This window comes from Helicoverpa armigera, chromosome 11 (genome assembly GCF_030705265.1).
Source record: "Helicoverpa armigera isolate CAAS_96S chromosome 11, ASM3070526v1, whole genome shotgun sequence".
Taxonomy (NCBI): domain Eukaryota; kingdom Metazoa; phylum Arthropoda; class Insecta; order Lepidoptera; family Noctuidae; genus Helicoverpa; species Helicoverpa armigera.
In genome coordinates this window covers 8,853,988-8,873,172 of record NC_087130.1, presented here as the reverse complement: position 1 = coordinate 8,873,172, position 19,185 = coordinate 8,853,988, and the positions used below count along the sequence as shown (strand labels likewise).

General features: G+C 38.3%; 2 protein-coding genes across 4 annotated transcripts in view; both read left to right on the top strand.

The window, feature by feature from the left end:
* The first annotated feature begins 773 nt into the window (after nt 1–773).
* Nucleotides 774–11,204, top strand: LOC110383379 (protein cueball). Of its 3 annotated transcripts, none has more exons than XM_064036863.1 (6): nt 774–1,066; nt 2,800–3,187; nt 3,528–4,145; nt 4,224–6,022; nt 9,148–9,535; nt 9,926–10,134. In XM_064036863.1, the coding sequence occupies exons 1-4, from the start codon at nt 1,003–1,005 to the stop codon at nt 4,522–4,524; spliced, it is 1,371 nt and encodes a 456-aa protein (XP_063892933.1). In that variant the 5' UTR covers nt 774–1,002; the 3' UTR covers nt 4,525–6,022; nt 9,148–9,535; nt 9,926–10,134. The 3 variants fall into 3 exon arrangements, with proteins under 3 accessions (XP_063892933.1, XP_063892932.1, XP_063892931.1); XM_064036862.1 differs by lacking the exon at nt 774–1,066 and adding an exon at nt 1,975–2,228; XM_064036861.1 differs by lacking the exons at nt 774–1,066; nt 2,800–3,187; nt 3,528–4,145 and adding an exon at nt 10,667–11,204 and having other exon boundaries at nt 5,821–6,022; nt 9,926–10,588.
* Nucleotides 11,205–14,890: 3,686 nt separating this feature from the next.
* The window catches only part of LOC110382305 (uncharacterized), a 148,284-nt gene continuing 143,989 nt past the window's right edge, over nt 14,891–19,185 (top strand). The window contains exon 1 of the mRNA XM_064036847.1: nt 14,891–15,266. Within this exon, the coding sequence (XP_063892917.1) occupies nt 15,246–15,266 (21 nt within the window). The 5' untranslated portion in view covers nt 14,891–15,245. The remainder of the gene's footprint in view (nt 15,267–19,185) is intronic.

Below are 19,185 nucleotides of genomic sequence, written 5' to 3'. Positions count from 1 at the left end.
ACCATTTTGTCACTCACTGACTCACTGACCGATCATCAAAAATCAAAGGTATCATCATCATCAGCCTATCGCAGTCCACTGCTGGACATAGGCCCCTCCAAGTGCACGCCACTGAGATCGATTTTCGGCTGCTCGCATTCAGCTCCTGCCAGCCGTCTTGCGCAAGTCATCAATCACTCCACCGTGCCTGAGGACATCCTACACTACGTTTGCCGAGGCGTGGTCTCCACTCTAGAACTCGTTTACCCCAACGGTTATCGGTTCTTCGGCTAATATGGCCAGCCCACTGCCACTTCAGCTTGCTGATTCGGTGGGCTATGTCGATGACCTTGGTTCTCTGACGGATTAATTCATTTCTGATACGATCCCTCAGAAAAATGCCGAGCATAGCTCTTTCCATAGCCCGCTGAGCGACTTTAAACTTGTGGACCAGCCGTACCGTCAGTGTCCACGTTTCGGCTCCGTAAGTCATGACAGGTAGGACGCACTGATTGCAGACTTTTGTCTTTAGGCACTGTGGGATCGACGATGTTAGGACTCGACGTAGCTTCCCAAATGCAGCCCAACCCAACTGAATTCTCCTATTCACCTCGTCCTCAAAGTTGCTTCAAAAATCAAAGGTACTTCTAGCAAACGTAGAACCTTCAAATTTGGCACCAAGATAGGTTATATTATTAGCGACATATAAAGGGAAAATTGCTCATGGCCAAGTCAATATTATTGTAATGTGAACAAAACTATTGATATAGTCACAAAATATTGATTTATTATTACACAAATAAAGTAGAACAGGACTTGGCTTCTATGCGATCTCAAAACTTTTTACGGCGGAAGAATTGCGTAGAGGCTTGGCTTTTTTTACATTTAATGTTTTTGGTGGGATTATACTTTTTTAGATTTTGTTGATCAAAAGTTATTTCAATTTACTGAGAGTAGTCACGGGTGCGGCCGCGTTCACACTCGCACGTTTTGAAACTAGTGTTGTCTGGTTGTCGACACAGAATGAGTAGAATGCGCTCTGTGTTGGCACTGGTTGCCCTGTCTGCAGCGGCTGTTCAATCCTGGGGTCGGTACCCTAAAATTCAATTAGTAAGAACAGGAGTAAAGCTACTACTACGTATGTCTTCACTCTATAAAAAACCTCACTTCAAGTTTGTAGGAGTTTATAGTTTCTGAGATTTCGTTATTAATCAGTGAGTAGTATTTCGCTTTTACCTGGTTTTACTCGCGTCCCAAGGGAACAACTTCCCGTACCCGGGTAAAATATAGCCGATGTTACACGGGGCTAATGTAGCTTCGCAACGGCGAGAGAATTTTCCATTGTGCGCGCAGTGGGAACTCCATCATTATTTTGCTGTGTAGTTATTTTAAAACTACTTTATCTCCTAAAATATTCATTTAATCGAACGATGTAAAGGACAAAGGTAAATTGAATATTTGTGACGTATAATGTTTATAATGTTTATTTCTTTATAAAAACACCTCGCAAATAATGAATTTTTTGAGAACGATAAACATAAAAAAGGTTATATTGAGCTGATCCTAAGAGATAGACATATCCTGTCGTAGACTTTTTTTTAGAACTTTTAAAGGGGAACAATTCTGTCATACATGATTTTTGCGAATCTTTAACCGTTTACGCAGCGCACGCATCGTAAGCTCTCTCAATAGGAAAATATCCCCCGATTTTGAAACATTCTTCATTGGTGCTCCGCTCCTTTTGGTCTTAGCGTGATAATATATAACCTACAGCCTTCCTCAATAAATATGCTATCAAACACTGAAAGTAAATCAAATCAGATCAGTAGTTTCTGAGATAAGTGCGTTCAAACAAACAAACAAAAGCTTTGTATATTAGTAGGTATAGATGTGGTATCGTTTCAGTACAAGTGTAATGTAGTGGTATACATGTAACAATAATCAAAGGTGTCCAGAGTTCAAATTCGATAACGCTCATATCGCTATCCTTGAAAAAATTGCACCAGGGGAAGTCCGATTAGTAAAAATATGATTCGAGAACAAATCTCAAGATTTTGTCGTTCAGACGCTTTATAATAACTTCATTAATTCGAAAGCAGTCGCAGTAGTCGGACGCATCTGCAATTTCCTCAGAGTATTGTAATCTGAAGTTGCGTTTAGTTGTGCACTCCGTGTCTGAGCTACAATGTACAAACTGCTGAGTGTGTGGGCGCTGGTGCTGCTGTCTGTACAGATAGTCCACTCCTGGGGTGAGTACAGAGCAGTATTTATCAACCTATGAATTTCATTATGTTTATAATCCTACTTTTATTCTACTAATATTATAAATGTAAAAGTTTGCGAGAACGTATGGATATAGAGGTACATCCATGTTTGATAGTTATTCATTCGCCCAAAAACGGCTGGATCGATTTGGTTGAAATTTGGTATGTAGATATAGGTGATACCCTGGTTTAACATATACTACTACTTCTTTTTATTATGTTAACACACCATGCGGGCGAAGCCGCGTGCGGATTTTAGTAATATTATAAATGCGAAAGTCCGTTTGTTTGCTACGCTTTCACGAAAAAACTACCTAACAGATCATCATGAAACTTTGTATAAATATTGTTGTTGGCACCAAAATGAACATAAGATACTTTTTATTTAATGAAAAAAATCACTCGGGACGTGGGTGAACCGCGAGGAACGCCTAGTTGAGCCATAAATTAGCCAGCTCATTTTTGGGTAAAGGTCTCATCTCATACAGATAAGACAGCGTTTAAGCCTTTGGTTCAATGTGTGTTTATCGTGCCTTCCGAAACTTTTACATTTCAGATCTGGCTGTGGCTGTGCAGAATCGACTGGAGTTCTATACAAAAGAGGACAAAATAATCGTTGAAAGTGATCTGTTCAGAGACGCCACGGCTTTAGCTTACGATGATGCACATCAGACAATATTATTTATAAAAAAACATACTGACAACGCCTCCATATGTAGTTTTGAAATGTCGACTCAGAAACACAAAGTTTTGGTAACAGGGAAAGATATCGGAGGTTTCACAATCGATCCAATCAGAGCAGTACTTTACTGGACCGACATCGCTGAGAGGAGCATATTCTGGATTTCATTCAAACAGGGATATAAGGAGACTGATAACAAAAATCTGTTGATCAAGATGGAGGATGAGATTCCCAGAGCGATAGCCGTCGATATCTGTAAAGGGTAAGTTGCTAAATAGATGCCACAGTATCACTTTGTAGCTAACGTTCTTTTGATTATTAGGTACTATGTAACGAAAGGTGTCATTTCTTGATAAATTACCGTACCATAGGTGGTGAAATAGCAAAGCTTACGTAAATTGCCCTAGTTATGTACTTTCTCACGAAAAACATTCAAAAATATATTTTCCACAACGGTTCTTATTCCCATTTTTTTCTACTTGTCTCGGCAGTACCTGCTTTAAGTTAGCTTTCCTTATCAATTTATACTCATTCATGTAAAATCCTATAAACATGTGTACGGTGAGAGCTCAAATACTTTTATAAATCTGTAATCGTTTCAGATATGTCTACTGGACGAACACAAACTCTACGAAGCCCACAATAGAGAGAGTTCGATTTGATGGTACTGAGAAGGAGGTTCTAGTAGACGAAAGTATTAACGATCCGGTTAGCTTGGCCATCGACCAACAGACGTTGAAAATGTTCTGGGCTGATAATACACGCAACAAAAAATATAGAATATTCAGTACGGAATTAGATGGAAAAAATAAGACGGAGTTAATATCTGGTGATTCTGGAACTGATTTTAAACCAAATGCATTAACCGTTTCGAAAGATTTAATTTACCTTATAGACGAGGGCACACACGCTGTTTGGAAACATTCAAAATTTCTAATAACGGAATCATTGAAAAATATTTTACATTTTACTGAGGCGCCCTCCGGCATTGTTGCCAGGTATACGACTGAAGAACAAATTCATGGGAAAGTGGAATGTAAAGATGTGATGACTGCATTACTAAACGACAAAATTATTTGTGTTCATGGTGAGAAGGCTAATGCCACATCTTGCACATGCGCACCTGGCTACATCGGCGAGAGATGCGATGTGTCAGTCTGTCAGAACTATTGCAACCACGGCACCTGCAGTGTCAGTGATGAGGGGGAACCCTCTTGCGGGTAAAGTATATTTTGAAGCTCCTGCCACTGGTGGTTTTCGATGATCCTTCTCTCTCTTTAACTCGGTTTTTGTTTCAGATGTGAGTCTGGTTATTCTGGAGCGAGGTGCGACATCAACATGTGCTTCAATTACTGTCTGAACAACGGTGTTTGTTACTTTACTGAAGAGAATGAACCACTCTGCCAATGCAGTTTAAATTACCGTGGTTCCAGATGTGAAGCTATCAAAAATGACACAGTATGCACTACGTTCAGTTCAGGAGCTAAAAACTTTACTACACCGATATCAGCACACAATAACTTTACCTTAGCCGATTTGTTAAACCGTCGTCATATAGTCACTAAAGTGACTGTTAATGTCCAAATAGAATCTAATTAACGTACTCATATTTGTTTGATTTTTTGCTTTAAATTATTGTGCTTTCAATATTTCGGTTTTAAATCACCTAGTCCACCTAGTAATTATTGTGTATTATTTTAGTCACTAACTACCTAGTTCACGCCAGATAACTTTGAAATTCTGAAGTTTGTTCCATTTCAATCATCACGTTTTTCATAATTTTTTTTTTGGTTATTTTGACGTCAATAGTAGCTAACTACGGACAAACAAAGCTTTTCGTCAAAGGACGCCGTTTTCGCGGCGGTAAGGCCCGTAATGAAGGAGTGGCTGGAGAGAAGCCACGGCGCCCTCAGCTACCGCTTGACGCAGGTTCTTACCGGACATGACAACCGGTTCTTACCGGACATGACCACCACTGCACACTGTGGCACCTGCAGCGAAGACTCGGCGCTGCACATGTTGCTGGAGTGCCCAGCTGGGCAACGTAGCGCCGTGACCTAGTGGTGGTATCAGATGCTGCGGGAAATCTTTCGCTGCCGGCCGTCGTCTCCTGCATGGTCGACAGCGAAGAAGGGTGGAATGCCGTTGCCTCCTTTTGCGAGGATGTGATGATCGCAAAGGAGATAGCGGAAAGGGATAGAGAAGCTGCTACCTCTCTCCCCGGCCGCAGCAGACGTGGTGGGTGTCGCAGAGTGGCCGCCACCACCATAGGGCGCGGCCTGCGGGCGACAGACTAGGGGCGTCTGTCGTCCGAACATAAACAGGTCTCGAGGCCCGCCTTCAAACATCTGTCGGGCCAATACCCTGTCGGGGATGCGGAAGTCTTGTATGTATCACAAAGAAATTTGTTTGCCGGCCTGGGGACTATAAAATGCAAGAAGCGGCCACAAAAGTGGTGGTCGCAATTTTTTTTTTAACCTTTCCATGCAGTATCATAATGGACTCGGACGAAGAAGGCTTAAGGCGTAACGGTCGGCTCTAACAGTTTTACTGAGGTAGAGAGGTTTAGGTAGGCTCTAACAGTTCTAGTAAGGGAGAGAGGGGCGAGGAATTGCGTGGCGCGTGGCGGCTTTTTGTGTTTAGTAGTTTTTCATAATATTTTTTTAATGTCTTGAAGTCAGCGGTGCGAACTGAAAAGCCACTTTACAATAAACTGTTTTACTGCATTGCATGCATTCTTTGTTTTATTTAAATGTGGTCGTTTTAGTACAAGTGTAAAGAAGTAATAAGTAGCATTATTCAAAGGTGCCCAGAGTTCAAATCCGAAAACGCTCGTATCGCCTTCCTTCAATAAATGGCAACAGCAGAGGAAATCCGAATAGCTAATATATCACGCATGTTTCATTCGTTATCAGAAAGCAAAATAACTTCATTAATTCGAAAGCAGTCGCAGTAGTCGGACACATCTGCAATTTCCTCAGAGTATTGTAATCTGAAGTTGCGTTTAGTTGTGCACTCCGTGTCTGAGCTACAATGTACAAACTGCTGAGTGTGTGGGCGCTGGTGGTGCTGTCTGTACAGATAGTCCACTCCTGGGGTGAGTACAAACCAGTATTTATCAACCTACTAGCTTTTGCCCGCGACTTCGTTCGCGTGGAATAGTGACTTGCGGCAGATTTATGGTTTGACCAATAGATGGCGGTATATGTCCGGAATAAATTTTATTTTTATTACACTCGTATTTCTTTGTAATAAAAACTATCCTATGTCCTTTCTCAAGTTCCAGACTATGTCTGTACCAAATTTCACACAAATCAGTCCATTAGTTTAGGCGTGAAGAAAAGACAGACAGACAGACAGAGTTACTTTCACATTTATAATATTAGTTAGGATGAATTTCATTATGTTTATCATTGGGCATTATATATTAGCCAGCTCATTTTTGGGTACAGAACAGACCTCTTCTCATACAGATAAGACAGCGTTTATGTCTTTCGTTCAATTTGTGTCAGTAATGGCTATGGTTCATTTAAGAAAGTAGGAACTGTAAAATAAATTATAGTAGTAATTTTTAATACTTATGAGAATAATAATTGTTATGAAGGTAGGTATGGTTACGGTACGTAAGTCGTAGCGTCCGTGTATGGACTACGCAATTTTAATCAGAATTGAATAAATATAATCGATATAAATTTTTTTTTGCTGGAAAGTATATCATCATAATCATCAGCCTATCGCAGTCCACTGCTGGACATAGGCCTCTCCAAGTGCACGCCACTGAGATCGATTTTCGGCTACTTGCATCCAGCTCCTGTCAGCCGTCTTGCGCAATTCATCACTCCACCGTGCCTGAGGACGTCCTACACTACGCTTGCCGAGGCGTGGTCTCCACTCTAGAACTCGTTTACCCCAGCGGTCATCGGTTCTTCGGCTAATATGGCCAGCCCACTGCCACTTCAGCTTGCTGATTCGGTGGGCTATGTCAATGACCTTGGTTCTCTGACGGATAACCTCATTTCTGATGCGATCCCTCAGAGAAATGCCAAGCATAGCCCTTTCCATAGCCCGCTGATTGACTTTAAACTTGTGGACCAGCCGTACCGTCAGTGTCCACGTTTCGGCTCCGTAAGTCATGACAGGTAGGACGCACTTATTGAAGACTTTTGTCTTTAGGCACTGTGGGATCGACGATGTTAGGACTCGACGTAGCTTCCCAAATGCAGCCCAACCCAACTGAATTCTCCTATTCACCTCGTCCTCAAAGTTGTTTCTACCTAACTGCAATGTCTGCCCGAGGTATACATATTTCCGAACAACTTCGAGAACGGCGCCGTGTATCGCAATCGGTTCCGGTAGAACATGTTCATTGAACATGACCTTGGTTTTGTCCAAGTTCATCCGTAGGCCGATGCGTAAAGAAGATTCAGCCAGGTCGGCATCTGTTGTTCAGCATCTGTTGTAGGTCCTGCAGCGTTTCTGCTATGATGACAATATCGTCAGCAAATCGCAAGTGAGAGATGTGTTCGCCATTGATGTTGAATTAACATTGTTGATGCCGCGTCCTTTCCAGTTCAGCGTCTTGAACATATCCTCCATTGCATTAGTGAACAGTTTCGGGGAAATAACATCCCCTTGTCTCACTCCTCGATGCAACGGTATGGGCCTTGTTTGCTGATTCTGTACTTGAACGGACATTGTAGCGGCTTCATAAAGACATCTCATCACTTGACAACGCTGCAGGGACTCCAGAACAGACCAGATTTCGACCGAGTCAAAGGCCTTCTCATAGTCCACAAATGCTAGACACAGGGGCTGATTATACTCTTCGGTCTTCTGTATAATCTGCCGCACTGTGTGGATGTGATCTATGGTGCCGTATCCGCTCCGAAACCCAGCGTGCTCCGGTGGTTGGAATTCGTCGAGTCTTTGCGCAAGTCGGTTCGTGATCACTCTTGAGAAAAGCTAATAGACGTGGCTTAGGAGGGAAATGGGTCGATAGTTCTTCAGCTGGGTTTTGTCTCCCTTTTTGAAGAACAGGACGACAACACTCCTACTCCACGCCTCTGGAGTTCTCCCTTCAAACAGGACGGCATTAAAAAGCTTCTGGAGCTCCCCCAGTACGGGCTTTCCTCCTGCTTTTAATAGCTCTGTTGTAATGCCATCCTCGCCAGGGGCTTTTCCATTTTTGAGCTGTCTCAGAGCGATCTCGATTTCGCCACTGCTGACTTCTGGCAGGTCTTCGGTGAAATGGCGTGTTAATGTGGCTCTAGAATCCTCATTTCCGGGATCAGGTCGAGGTGCATGCGATGCGTATAACCGGCCATAGAAATTTTCCACTTCCGAAAGGACTGCCGGCACCGAAGAAACGACTTCTCCACTTGTTGTGGTCAGCTTCGTCAAGTGGCTTCTTCCAAGAGATTGTACGAACCTTTGACCCCCGATTCAACTCAATTGCTCTTTCAATGGCAAGAGTATTGGAGCACCGGAGGAGTATTGGAAAGTATATAGGTACCTCGATTACAATTATTTGGAAAATTAATGTTCGAACTGCCGGGACACGTATCCGGCTTTATTTACCAATCTTTAAACGATTCTTTAAAACTTAATCATAGTCCTGACTAAGGTTATCATAACTTATAAATTGAAGATAAGAAGCGGATTTCAAGCTAATAAATATGTTAATGTAAAAGCTCGAACTACGGTAAATCCTAAGATTTTCCAGTAAAACCTAAGAAGAAATGTACGATTTTTTCGGGCTTTTACCTTGCAAATTCCGTACATGCTAGGTTGTACCAATGTGGACAAGTGAATGTCGATTTTAGGAATAAGACAATTTAATCAATAATTTAACAACAGATTAATCAATTCTTTGTCATTTATTTTAAGTAAACATTAGTCAAAGAGTTGGGTAAAATTGTTACCCTTTACATTATTTTAATTTCAAAGTAGAAAAACAAACGCAACGCTAACACTTAGTAGCTTGTATTACGTTAGGTAATCAAACTGATTTTGTATAGTTTTTTATTATAATTTGGTATTTAACAAATTGATGCTCTGAACGAGTTATGACATGATTTTTTTCGACATAATCCATTTCCCTCATGTGAATCCTAAGATTTACTGGAAAATCTTAAGATTTACCGTAGTTCGAGCTTTTACAGTAACAAATACATTGAATAATAAACATTACGTGTGTAACACTAATATGTGTTTCTGTTTCAGACTATGCGCTGGCGTTAGAAAAACGAATAGATTTTTTTAAAAACGATTCGATAACACACAGCATCACTAGCCACCAGTTTAAGAACCTCACGGCGTTAGCTTACGACGCACTCCACGACACGCTCCTGATCGTCGACCAACAGACAGACAACTCTTCCGTATACAGATTTAACTTCACATCCAACGACATCGAGCTCATACTTACCAGGAAACAGATCCAGAGTATAGTCCACGACCCAGCCAAGGATTTACTTTTCTGGGTCCAGGAAAGATACATTTTCTCGATACCACTAAAGTCTGGATCTAAATGCGACGTCAGTGATCAAAATCTTGTAATTGAGTTACATGATGAAATCCCTAGTTCTATTGCAGTGGACAGTTGTGAAGGGTATGTTAAAGCTATTCCTAGTATATTTTGAAACGTGTACATTGTATTGTATAGCTGTGAAACGGTATTTATGTAGCAAGAAGAACAAGTTTTTGCAACCATTACTCTTCACTTTCAGAGTTCAACAGTCGTTTTAATTATCTAGCTAGAGGATAAAATAGACACAAGTTTGTGTTAAAAATGTCATTGAACTTCTACCACGATAGTGGCGCATTCATCATAAAAATCTATAATGACATCTTTTTAAAGTTGAAAGCTCAGTTTCGTAATTTGCTTGGCGTGCCCAATTTCTTTTTTTCATTGTGGGGCCATTTTTTCGGTGGGATGAAACGTTATATTGCACTCGAGTGATACATGACGTAAGACAATAAAGTGGTCTCTTAATTGCAGGTTTGTTTACTGGACCAACAAAAACATTGCGAAGCCTACAATAGAGAGAGTTCGATTTGATGGCACCGTAAGAGAAGTGGTGCTAGACAAGGATATCCATGAGCCTTATCGTCTTGTCATCGACCCTCAGATAAAGCAAATGTTCTGGATTGATATGAGACATAATGAAACCCATAATCATCAAATTAAGACAGCGTATTTGAATGGAACGAATGATATGAATATAGCATATGGTAATGGAAATATCCCAAAAGCATTGACTGTCTCAAGTCAATTTATTTACAGTGTCGAGCAAGGTTTATTAATACATATTTATAAAATGCAGAAACCCAATGGGGACATTCACTATGTTTATGAATCTGAACCTGAAGGCCATCCATCATTGATAATCGAGGCCAAATATACGCTTGAAGAACAAACTAGTGGAATTCAGGAATGTGAAGCTTTAACTAGTTTGCTACAAGATAATTCAGAGAACGAAACCTCTCGTCGTATTATTTCGGAGCTCGAGAGCCTCATTTGTGTTCATGGTGAGAAGGCTAATGCCACATCTTGCACATGCGCACCTGGCTACATCGGCGAGAGATGCGATGTGTCAATCTGTCAGAACTATTGCATCCACGGCACCTGCAGTGTCAGTGATGAGGGGGAACCCTCTTGCGGGTAAAGTATAGTTTGAAGCTCCTGCCACTGGTGGTTTTCGATGATCCTTCTCTCTCTTTAACACGGTTTTTGTTTCAGATGTGAGTCTGGTTATTCTGGAGCGAGGTGCGACATCAACATGTGCTTCAATTACTGTCTGAACAACGGTGTTTGTTACTTTACTGAAGAGAATGAACCACTCTGCCAATGCAGTGGAAATTACCGTGGTTCCAGATGTGAAGCTATCGGAAACGACACAGTTAGCCCTGCGTTCAGTTCAGGGGATAAAAACTATACTTTGGTCGATTTGTTGTTTAATCGGCGAAAACTAAATGGCAAATTTATTGTAAATTTTGAAGTTGAATCTACATACTTAAGATTTTGACGGAAATGTTTCACCGCATACAATTCTTATGTTTTAGTTACCATACTGTTACCCAGTGAGAAGTACATAGTACATCCAAAATATTATTACATTTTGCATTAAAACGGTTTTTGAATTAAAATCTTACACAGGGATGTAGTCAATTTTCAAGGCCTTTTAAAAGACTGTACCTAAAACTTTAATACATAGTTAAAGGTACAGTTTTTTGCTTTTGTTACATTTTAGTTATTTTATTAAAGGAAATACTAAGGGGCACTTTTTTTATACTATTGGATCACCGTCATCTCCCGAGTCTTCCTCCTCTCTCCTCCTCCTCCGAAACACAGTCATTGGTATCCAAGATATATTATATCGGATGTGTCGTACCTAATCACATTAAATTAAATACGTTATATTCTGGTTAAGTATATGTCGATTAGCACAAAGATTAGCAAAAAAAAAAATGATTTTTTCAAACAAAGTAAATATAATAAAAATGTGTGAGAATTAGAACACCTTATAAGGGTCGGTCATTACAAACAACTGAAATTCTCCCTTGAAAACTGTCAACTGGTCAAAACATTCGATACTCCCAACTTTATCTCTGCTATACTATACTTTATGATATTCTATGGCAAATTGTAAAAAAATAACCGAATCCATTCTTTGGCTCATTGCGCAGTTTTCATACACCTTGTTATAAACCTACTAAACGCAATGAATCAAGTATTTAATTTTCTATTAAAACTTGCCAAGTAACATCATTAAAAAGTAACTATTTTTAACTGAGGTATGTGTATGGAACTTGGTACTTATTCAGATCTCACTTCTTTTATAGGCGAAGCATTCCCATATTATCGAACTTGGCAGTCTTTCACATTTTTGTTTTGGGTGGGATTTCATTTATTTTTGTAAGGTTGTTTATTTTATTTTTTTCTTATGATGAAGTTAGTTAAAGAAATGTCTCATTTATACTATCTTTCAGATTTTTTAATATGCACTATGTTTCTTACAAAGAAATGAACTAGATTAACTAAATGGACTAGATTTACCAACTGACTGACATGACATGTTATCATATATTATGTTCGTGGATCAAAGTTACACATTCGTTATTTTCGAAAGTGATTCACACTTGGCCGTTTTCAGATTTTTACTTTACTTTGACTAAATACATACCTTTGTAACGAATTTCAGATCGGTACGACCATTCGAAGATATATTATATAAGTAAATATAGATATTTTTAGTTCGTTTTAGTTCCTTCGGGGTATAAAACACCTTCATTATTTTGAAACCGACTCACACTTGGCCATTTTCATTTTTCCCTTTACCTTGACATAAAGACCTACCTCCATGCCAAATTTCAAGTCAATACGACCATTGGAAGTGGTCTAGGTTTTTGATGAGTGAGTCAGTCAGTCAGTGAGTGTATAGTAAAAATAGCGATTTTCTGACGTCAATATCTCAAGCCCTACAATAGGTATATTAATGAAATTTTGTATTTTAGATAAGTGAGGGGGTCTCAACAGATACTAGAAATTTGATACGCGTAAATAAAATAGATTTTGAGTTACAGGGGGGTCGAATTTGGCCCGAAATGGTTCGTGTAATATAACCCACGGCCGGTGTGTCGCTTTTTTGCTCGAACTTGGCGGACACACTGCCGTGTGTCTAGATGGTATAACCAACATACTACTGCCTAATTCTTAAAAACTGTTTAAGATATTGTCGACTTTTTTTATGATAAATCATCAAATAAATGATTCCTCCCGCTGTGGGCTGTGGGTTAGCAGCGTGAAGGAGTGTCAGACTGTTGGTGACTTAAACCCAATGGGGTTTGCTGAATTTCTTCGTGGAGCGCGTGGAAGAACGCGCGTCGCCGAAACGGGCCCGTGTCTTCTAAGAGACGGAAGGACTATGAGCCACCCGAAACTCACTGCCCACAGACCCACGCCTACGGTGGCCGGGAGACGTCACTCGAAACCCGGCGCCCTGGTCTTCCACCTCCATGGCAGCAGCTGGGATGAGAAGTGTGAACTTCTCTAGCGTCTGCATGAGACCACGGCATCCCATTACCTCTCACCCCAGACCATGGCATGAACCAGGGCCGGGCACGAGAGGTCGCCGCTGCCTATTGCCTCTACGAGGACACGGCGGTGCTCTTCCCAGGCAGGGCACACCTGGTTTTTTTTTTTTTTAGCGACGTTAAAAATCGCCAAATGACCTGAGACTCTTACTGACTAAAAACCGTCGTGTTCCGTCGTGGGCATTTTATGTACCAGGGCCGCGGTATCTCTTTCGAACAACCCGCAGCCCCGGCGGGCCCTGGCCCTACTGGGCCCCGCTAGGGTTGCTGACATCTCTTTGAGGAGCGCGTGGAACAACGTGCGCCGTCGACACGGGTATGTCGTCTAAGAATACAGAGGGACGATGAGCCACCCGTACTCTCCGCCCACAGACCCAGGGCACACCTGCACTGTGAGGTTCACCATGTCCTCCGGGCCGTCCGTATAGTGGCTCGAGCCACATCTCAAAGAGGGGACGTTTCGCTACTATTATGGCGTGCCCTGCATTGGGCTAACTAGCCTTTTTCGAATTATATTAAGGTCAGCTACTAGACACTTTAGTTAGTTAACATGAAATTTGTTTATTTATAGTAAGCTAAGCGCTGTATATTTAGTTATAAGTTAATATTGTTAATCTCATTTAAGTGAACCATGTTCTTATGAGAAATAAAGTTCTTTAAACCTAAATAATAATCTTCACCTACTTGTTTTATTACGTTATCCAAGTCTATGGAGATATTATATAAAGTTGCTTGTTAATGTGATTAATTCTGTGTCAATTATCACTTTATCCAAATTGAGTAGATATTATAAATAATAGCTAGATAATATATAAATTATCCAGACTTATTACTTTGGCTGTAACATCTATCAATCTATATAAATAAAAATGAATTGTTGTTCGTTAGTCTGATTAAAACTCGGCTAGGCCGATTGAGCTGATTTTGGTTTTAAAATGTTAGTCGTAGTCCAGGGTAGGTCTAAACGATGAGCAAATAAGGAAAAAATAAAAAAGTATTGTGTCGTGTGTTTGTGACTTACTAAATATGCTTCCAATTATTAGGCGGTACGAAGTTCGCCGGGTCAGCTAGTATAGAATATTAGTTGGTACGGAAACCCACGTGCGCGAGTCCGACTCGCACTTGGCCGGTTTTTTTTTATTTCTCTTGTACCTACGCCTTTATGAAGTTCAAAGGATTTAATGGACTTTCTATAATACTTAAATAATTCTTCTGGGTATGCTCATAATTTAGCTCTTTTAACATAGAATTGACTTTCGGATAATCTTTGAGCATTCAACGGGTGTACCCAGTAACGTCGTTTCCTCTTTTTCTTGTTGAGCGCCAGTAAAAGTGCAACAGCAATCAATTCGTCATAGTCCATGATGTCGTGCTTTCAATATGGTTCCTCTTTACGTACTGGCCATGTAAATTCCGAATGAAAAAAACCGAATGTGTGCCCTAGTGTCACGGAATCCCGAATCTGAATTCCTGATCAGGAAACCGAATCCGGAAACCGAATGTGTGCTTCCAGGCTAAACGTACTAAACTGACAGAAATGCATGTAGTTGCATGCCTATGGAAGGATTTTATTTCCGTAGAAAAAAAGGCTTCATGCCTTTTTACGCTTGTCATAAAAGGAAACTTCTTATTACATTATGTAAAAAGTTACTGTTGTGTATCCAAAAACTAACTGCCGATTATTTCGTCTAGTGTATCAGGTTAGTCACATCATATCATACAGAAATGCGAGTGCACCGAAATGCAACTTTGTAGCTGCAGCGTGTTTATACGTCTGTCTCTTTCAAACGTACTGGTTTGTGGTGTGTTAGAATGCGCTAGAGATATCTCAGGTAGGTCGGTGGCAGGCGTGCTGCGGGTCGGCGTCAGTCAGTGAAGTGTTATGGATAGCGGAGGACGTCGTGTTCGCAGACAATTCTTCGTTTAAAAATTACGTATTTACAAACTTTATAGTGTTTTGTTTCCAACAGTGACCACTTTAATTTATGAATGATAACTTGGAATTCGATCGAAGTGACTTCTAAACGGTTTTGTTTGTTTATTTGAAAGACGTTGCTCTATTGTTTTAATTTTAGTGCTGGTTAGTTGGTGTTACAACCTTGTGTTTGTTGATTGACGTGTTTTTTCGGCGGGAGTTTATTTTGGCGCGTATGATGTAAGCGGCGAATTGTACCGGGTTTGACTCCCGTGTCGATATGGACCAAGGGAGTTGTTGAATACTGAGTATGCATACTTCGATGATGATGGTGAGTTAATTGATTTTGATTAAAATAATGATAGTAGGCACCTACTTATAAACTAAATTCAATTTTAACTGTAAAGCGAATTATATGAAAACATTTTATTAAAGCAGACTAGTTTTACTTGTTGAGTCTGGATCAGATACTAATTTCATGCATTTGACACTTAGTTGAGCTCCTAAGTACCTATATAGAGTAACTACAATTATCATACATACCACCTATGGATTTTTTAAATATTATTTCTTATCAAAAGCCGTGTTACGAATGATGTGCCGTGCACTAAAGTTGAAACTATCGAAAAACTTTCTGAGAATTATAAATACCTACGTAACAATAATTCAAAAAAAAAAAGCATTAAAGGGGTCTCCCCTTTAATGCAATCATTAATGACTTATTAAAATTGTTAGTAGGTAATCAATTCGCACGACTTTAACTTGCACTAAAGTGCCAATCTCAACTTTTTTTGATAGTTTTTATGCAGGCAATTCGCAAAAATGTGCACGAATTACCTACTACATAGGTATAAATAAGGTGGACGAATCGACCCATTCAACGAAGTGGTGCAAGCAATTTCGGGCCAGTTAAACCAATAGAAAGACGTCGCCTTAAATACCTAAATGTCCACGATATGCGCTCGCGACGCGAAAATGTAGGTTATCGTATTTATTTGCATATAAATTAATGTTTTGTATCTGCATACAGTTGAATAATGAGCGCAACCACTTCTAATTAGGTAACTGATTGTAGTTAGGTATTTTTATTTGAGTAGCGATTTGCAACTGTACCAAAGAAATCACGCACTTGTTCACTTAGAGTAAGAGTCCTATTTTCACCGTCTTCTAATCAAGAAGGTTCTCAGTTTGACCTGTGTGTATCTGTGTATGTGTTTGCAATTATCTCAAGGAAGAACCGATAAAGATTCATTTGAACACCTTTCCAGTCCACCAGTCTGAAGACAGTAAGACTGATAAACCAGTCTTACCTAGGTTGCTCGGGTTGAGGAGGTCAGATAGGCAGTCGCTTCTTATGAAACACAGGTACTCAGCTGGTTGAGAAAAGGCTAAGCAGATAATGATTTAGATATCAATTGTGTATACCTACTTGCATAATATTTTTGTCTCATTGCATGCCACGGACTTACGAACTTTTATATTGTTTCAATTATTTAATGAAAATATGGTTTTAGTTAATAGGTACCATTTCTCTCCCAGAACGTAAATTTCTCTGTGAAACCTTATCCATCAGTGCTACATTTCATTAATTAAAAGTATTTCTCAACAATCCACGAAACGGAATTTAATAGAGTAGTTAGTAAGAATTAGTAAGTTTCTCAATAAGGTTGGGATGCTAACAAATTAAAATTAATGATTCCGAAAGAATTCTTAATATTGTTTGTTTTTCGAACAATGAACGAAACAATGATGTTACAATTTTCTTGTATTCAAGGACGTTAATATTTTTACTATAAGTAACAGTTAAAAGTACCTACAATAATAAATGTAAAGTTCCTGAAATTAACGCCTTCAACCAAATAGGTACTTAAACTTTTTCAGCTTAGATTTTTCTTTTTTGGAATAAATAGATTTTATTTTTACATAGGTAGGTAAGTAACTGTTTTTTAAATAAAATTTTGATCAAAATAGTTACGTCCTAAGTGAAGTTCACATGATAGCAGAGTATCATATTATTGCTGTGATGAATTGTTCAATTAACACTCTATTGAGTTGCAAGGATACTGAGTAGTGCTGGAAAACTAGTCAACAGTTCTCATGTCAGGTAGGTAGTATAATTTTAAAAAAGATGATAGAAATATACTAGTCAATTGTACTCATCATTTTTACACTAAAACATCGTTGATATATCGCATTTAAATTAATAATTTATTTTTTAATAACTGTAGATAGTAATAATAATTAATTGGCTAACCTTTTAATGATAGTAAAATAAAGTCATTACTTTGCGGGTAATGTATAATACAGATACTTACATACTTATACTATAATACAGATATTTATAGCTAATGATAGTGTAAGCAAAAAGAAAAACAATTGAGTAGCGACTTGAAACAACTTAGGGTCATTTCGCCTGTTCGCGACCATCGCCCAGTTCGCGTCCATTTTGCCGATCTCCTTTAAAAAAACTTCGAAAACAAGATAATTAACACACCAATCAAACGAAAGATCATTACCGCTAATACGTTAATGTATAAGAGGCACGCACAGATAGACAAAAGTTCTGTGCGTCCAACCAATCCTTTTAGAAAAAATAATTAGTCTAGGCTCTTCAACAAGAAAGCGCAAACACGTTGAATTTTAGATAAAAATTAGTGTGCAGCGGCGTGTATGATGGTAAGTTTTATATTGTTTTATGTGAATTTTAGGATAGATAGCTATTTCTACAGTTTAATGATGAATAAAGGTATAATGTTTTTTATGAATTTGGTAATGTTTTTTATATTTAACGAATAAAATAAGGTGGACGCGAATTACTACATCGAATTTTACAAAACTTCCACTTTGCGTCCACAATGGACGCGAACTAAAACTATCCTCTATACTAATAAACCAAATTGCGTCCACTGTTTTCGTTAAATACTTGCTTATAAAAAATAATTAAAACATGGGTACTGTTTAATATATTAAGATTAAACAGTAAATTTTTTAATTTTTTTTGTTATTTTAAATTAAAAATCAACATTATCATCATTTAAAATTCACTTTAAAAAAATAAAAATAATTTTTCTCAACATTGGTTTAAGTAACTTAAAATTAGGCAATTAATTTTGCAACTTGAAAAATAAACAGTAATCAGTTCTGTTAATTTTACCCTAAAATCACAGGGAAAGACCCGCGTTGATTATAGTAAGTTTTTGGCCATATTAAATTAACAAAACAATATAACAATTTTGTCTAAACATACAACTAAAAGAATTGTTGAGTCAATAAATTATCAGACAAGGCATATTCTTTGAATATTTTTTTTATCGATTTATTCTTTTCTCGAATATCATTTAATGCTTTCTTTAAGTCTTCTTCTGTGTACGTTGTCTTTTCCTTCTTTTTTCCTGTATCCGAAGAACTTATCTTAAATTAAATTACTTAATATATTAAGATTAAACAGTACATTTTTTTTATTAAGATATATACGTGGTTATAATTAAATTATATTTTTTTATGAAGATATATACGTGGTTCTAATTAAATTATAATTTTTCTATTTTTTTATTAAGATATATATATATATATATACGTGGTTATAATTAAATTATAATTAAATATTTAAATTATAATTATAATTTAATTATAACCACGTATATATCTTAATAAAAAAAATTACTGTTTAATCTATTTTAAGTTACTTAAACCAATGTTGAGAAGAATTATTTTTATTTTTTAAAGTGAATTTTAAATGATGATAATGTTGACTTTTAATAATTAAGTTTATTGTTAAATAGAGAAATTGATCTAATACAATCTTTCTTTATTAATTCTTAAAAAAATCACCCCTATATTCCTTTTCTAAGCTACTGGACGCGAACTGGACCATGGGTGGACGCGAATTGGATTTTGTGGACGCAAACTGGGTAAAACGCCTAATATTGAGGTTTATCGATTTAAATAGAAAACGTAAGATATTTCTAATACAACTGAAAGTTAATCTTAAAATAGAGTATATAAGGAATACATTACACAAATTTGACATGGAAATGAGTGCTGGAGCATTTTTATTATCGCCGTCAAACTTGCCAACTGCACTAAATGGTCGCCAACAGGCGAAATGACCCTATATGTTGCTCACAAAATGATTTCCGAAATGCAGAAACCTGTTTCACTAGCATGCAAATTATGTACTTTTAAACCCACGAGCATTATATATGTGTGTCTAGAACATAAACTGTTATCTTCACTTCCGACGTTACTTA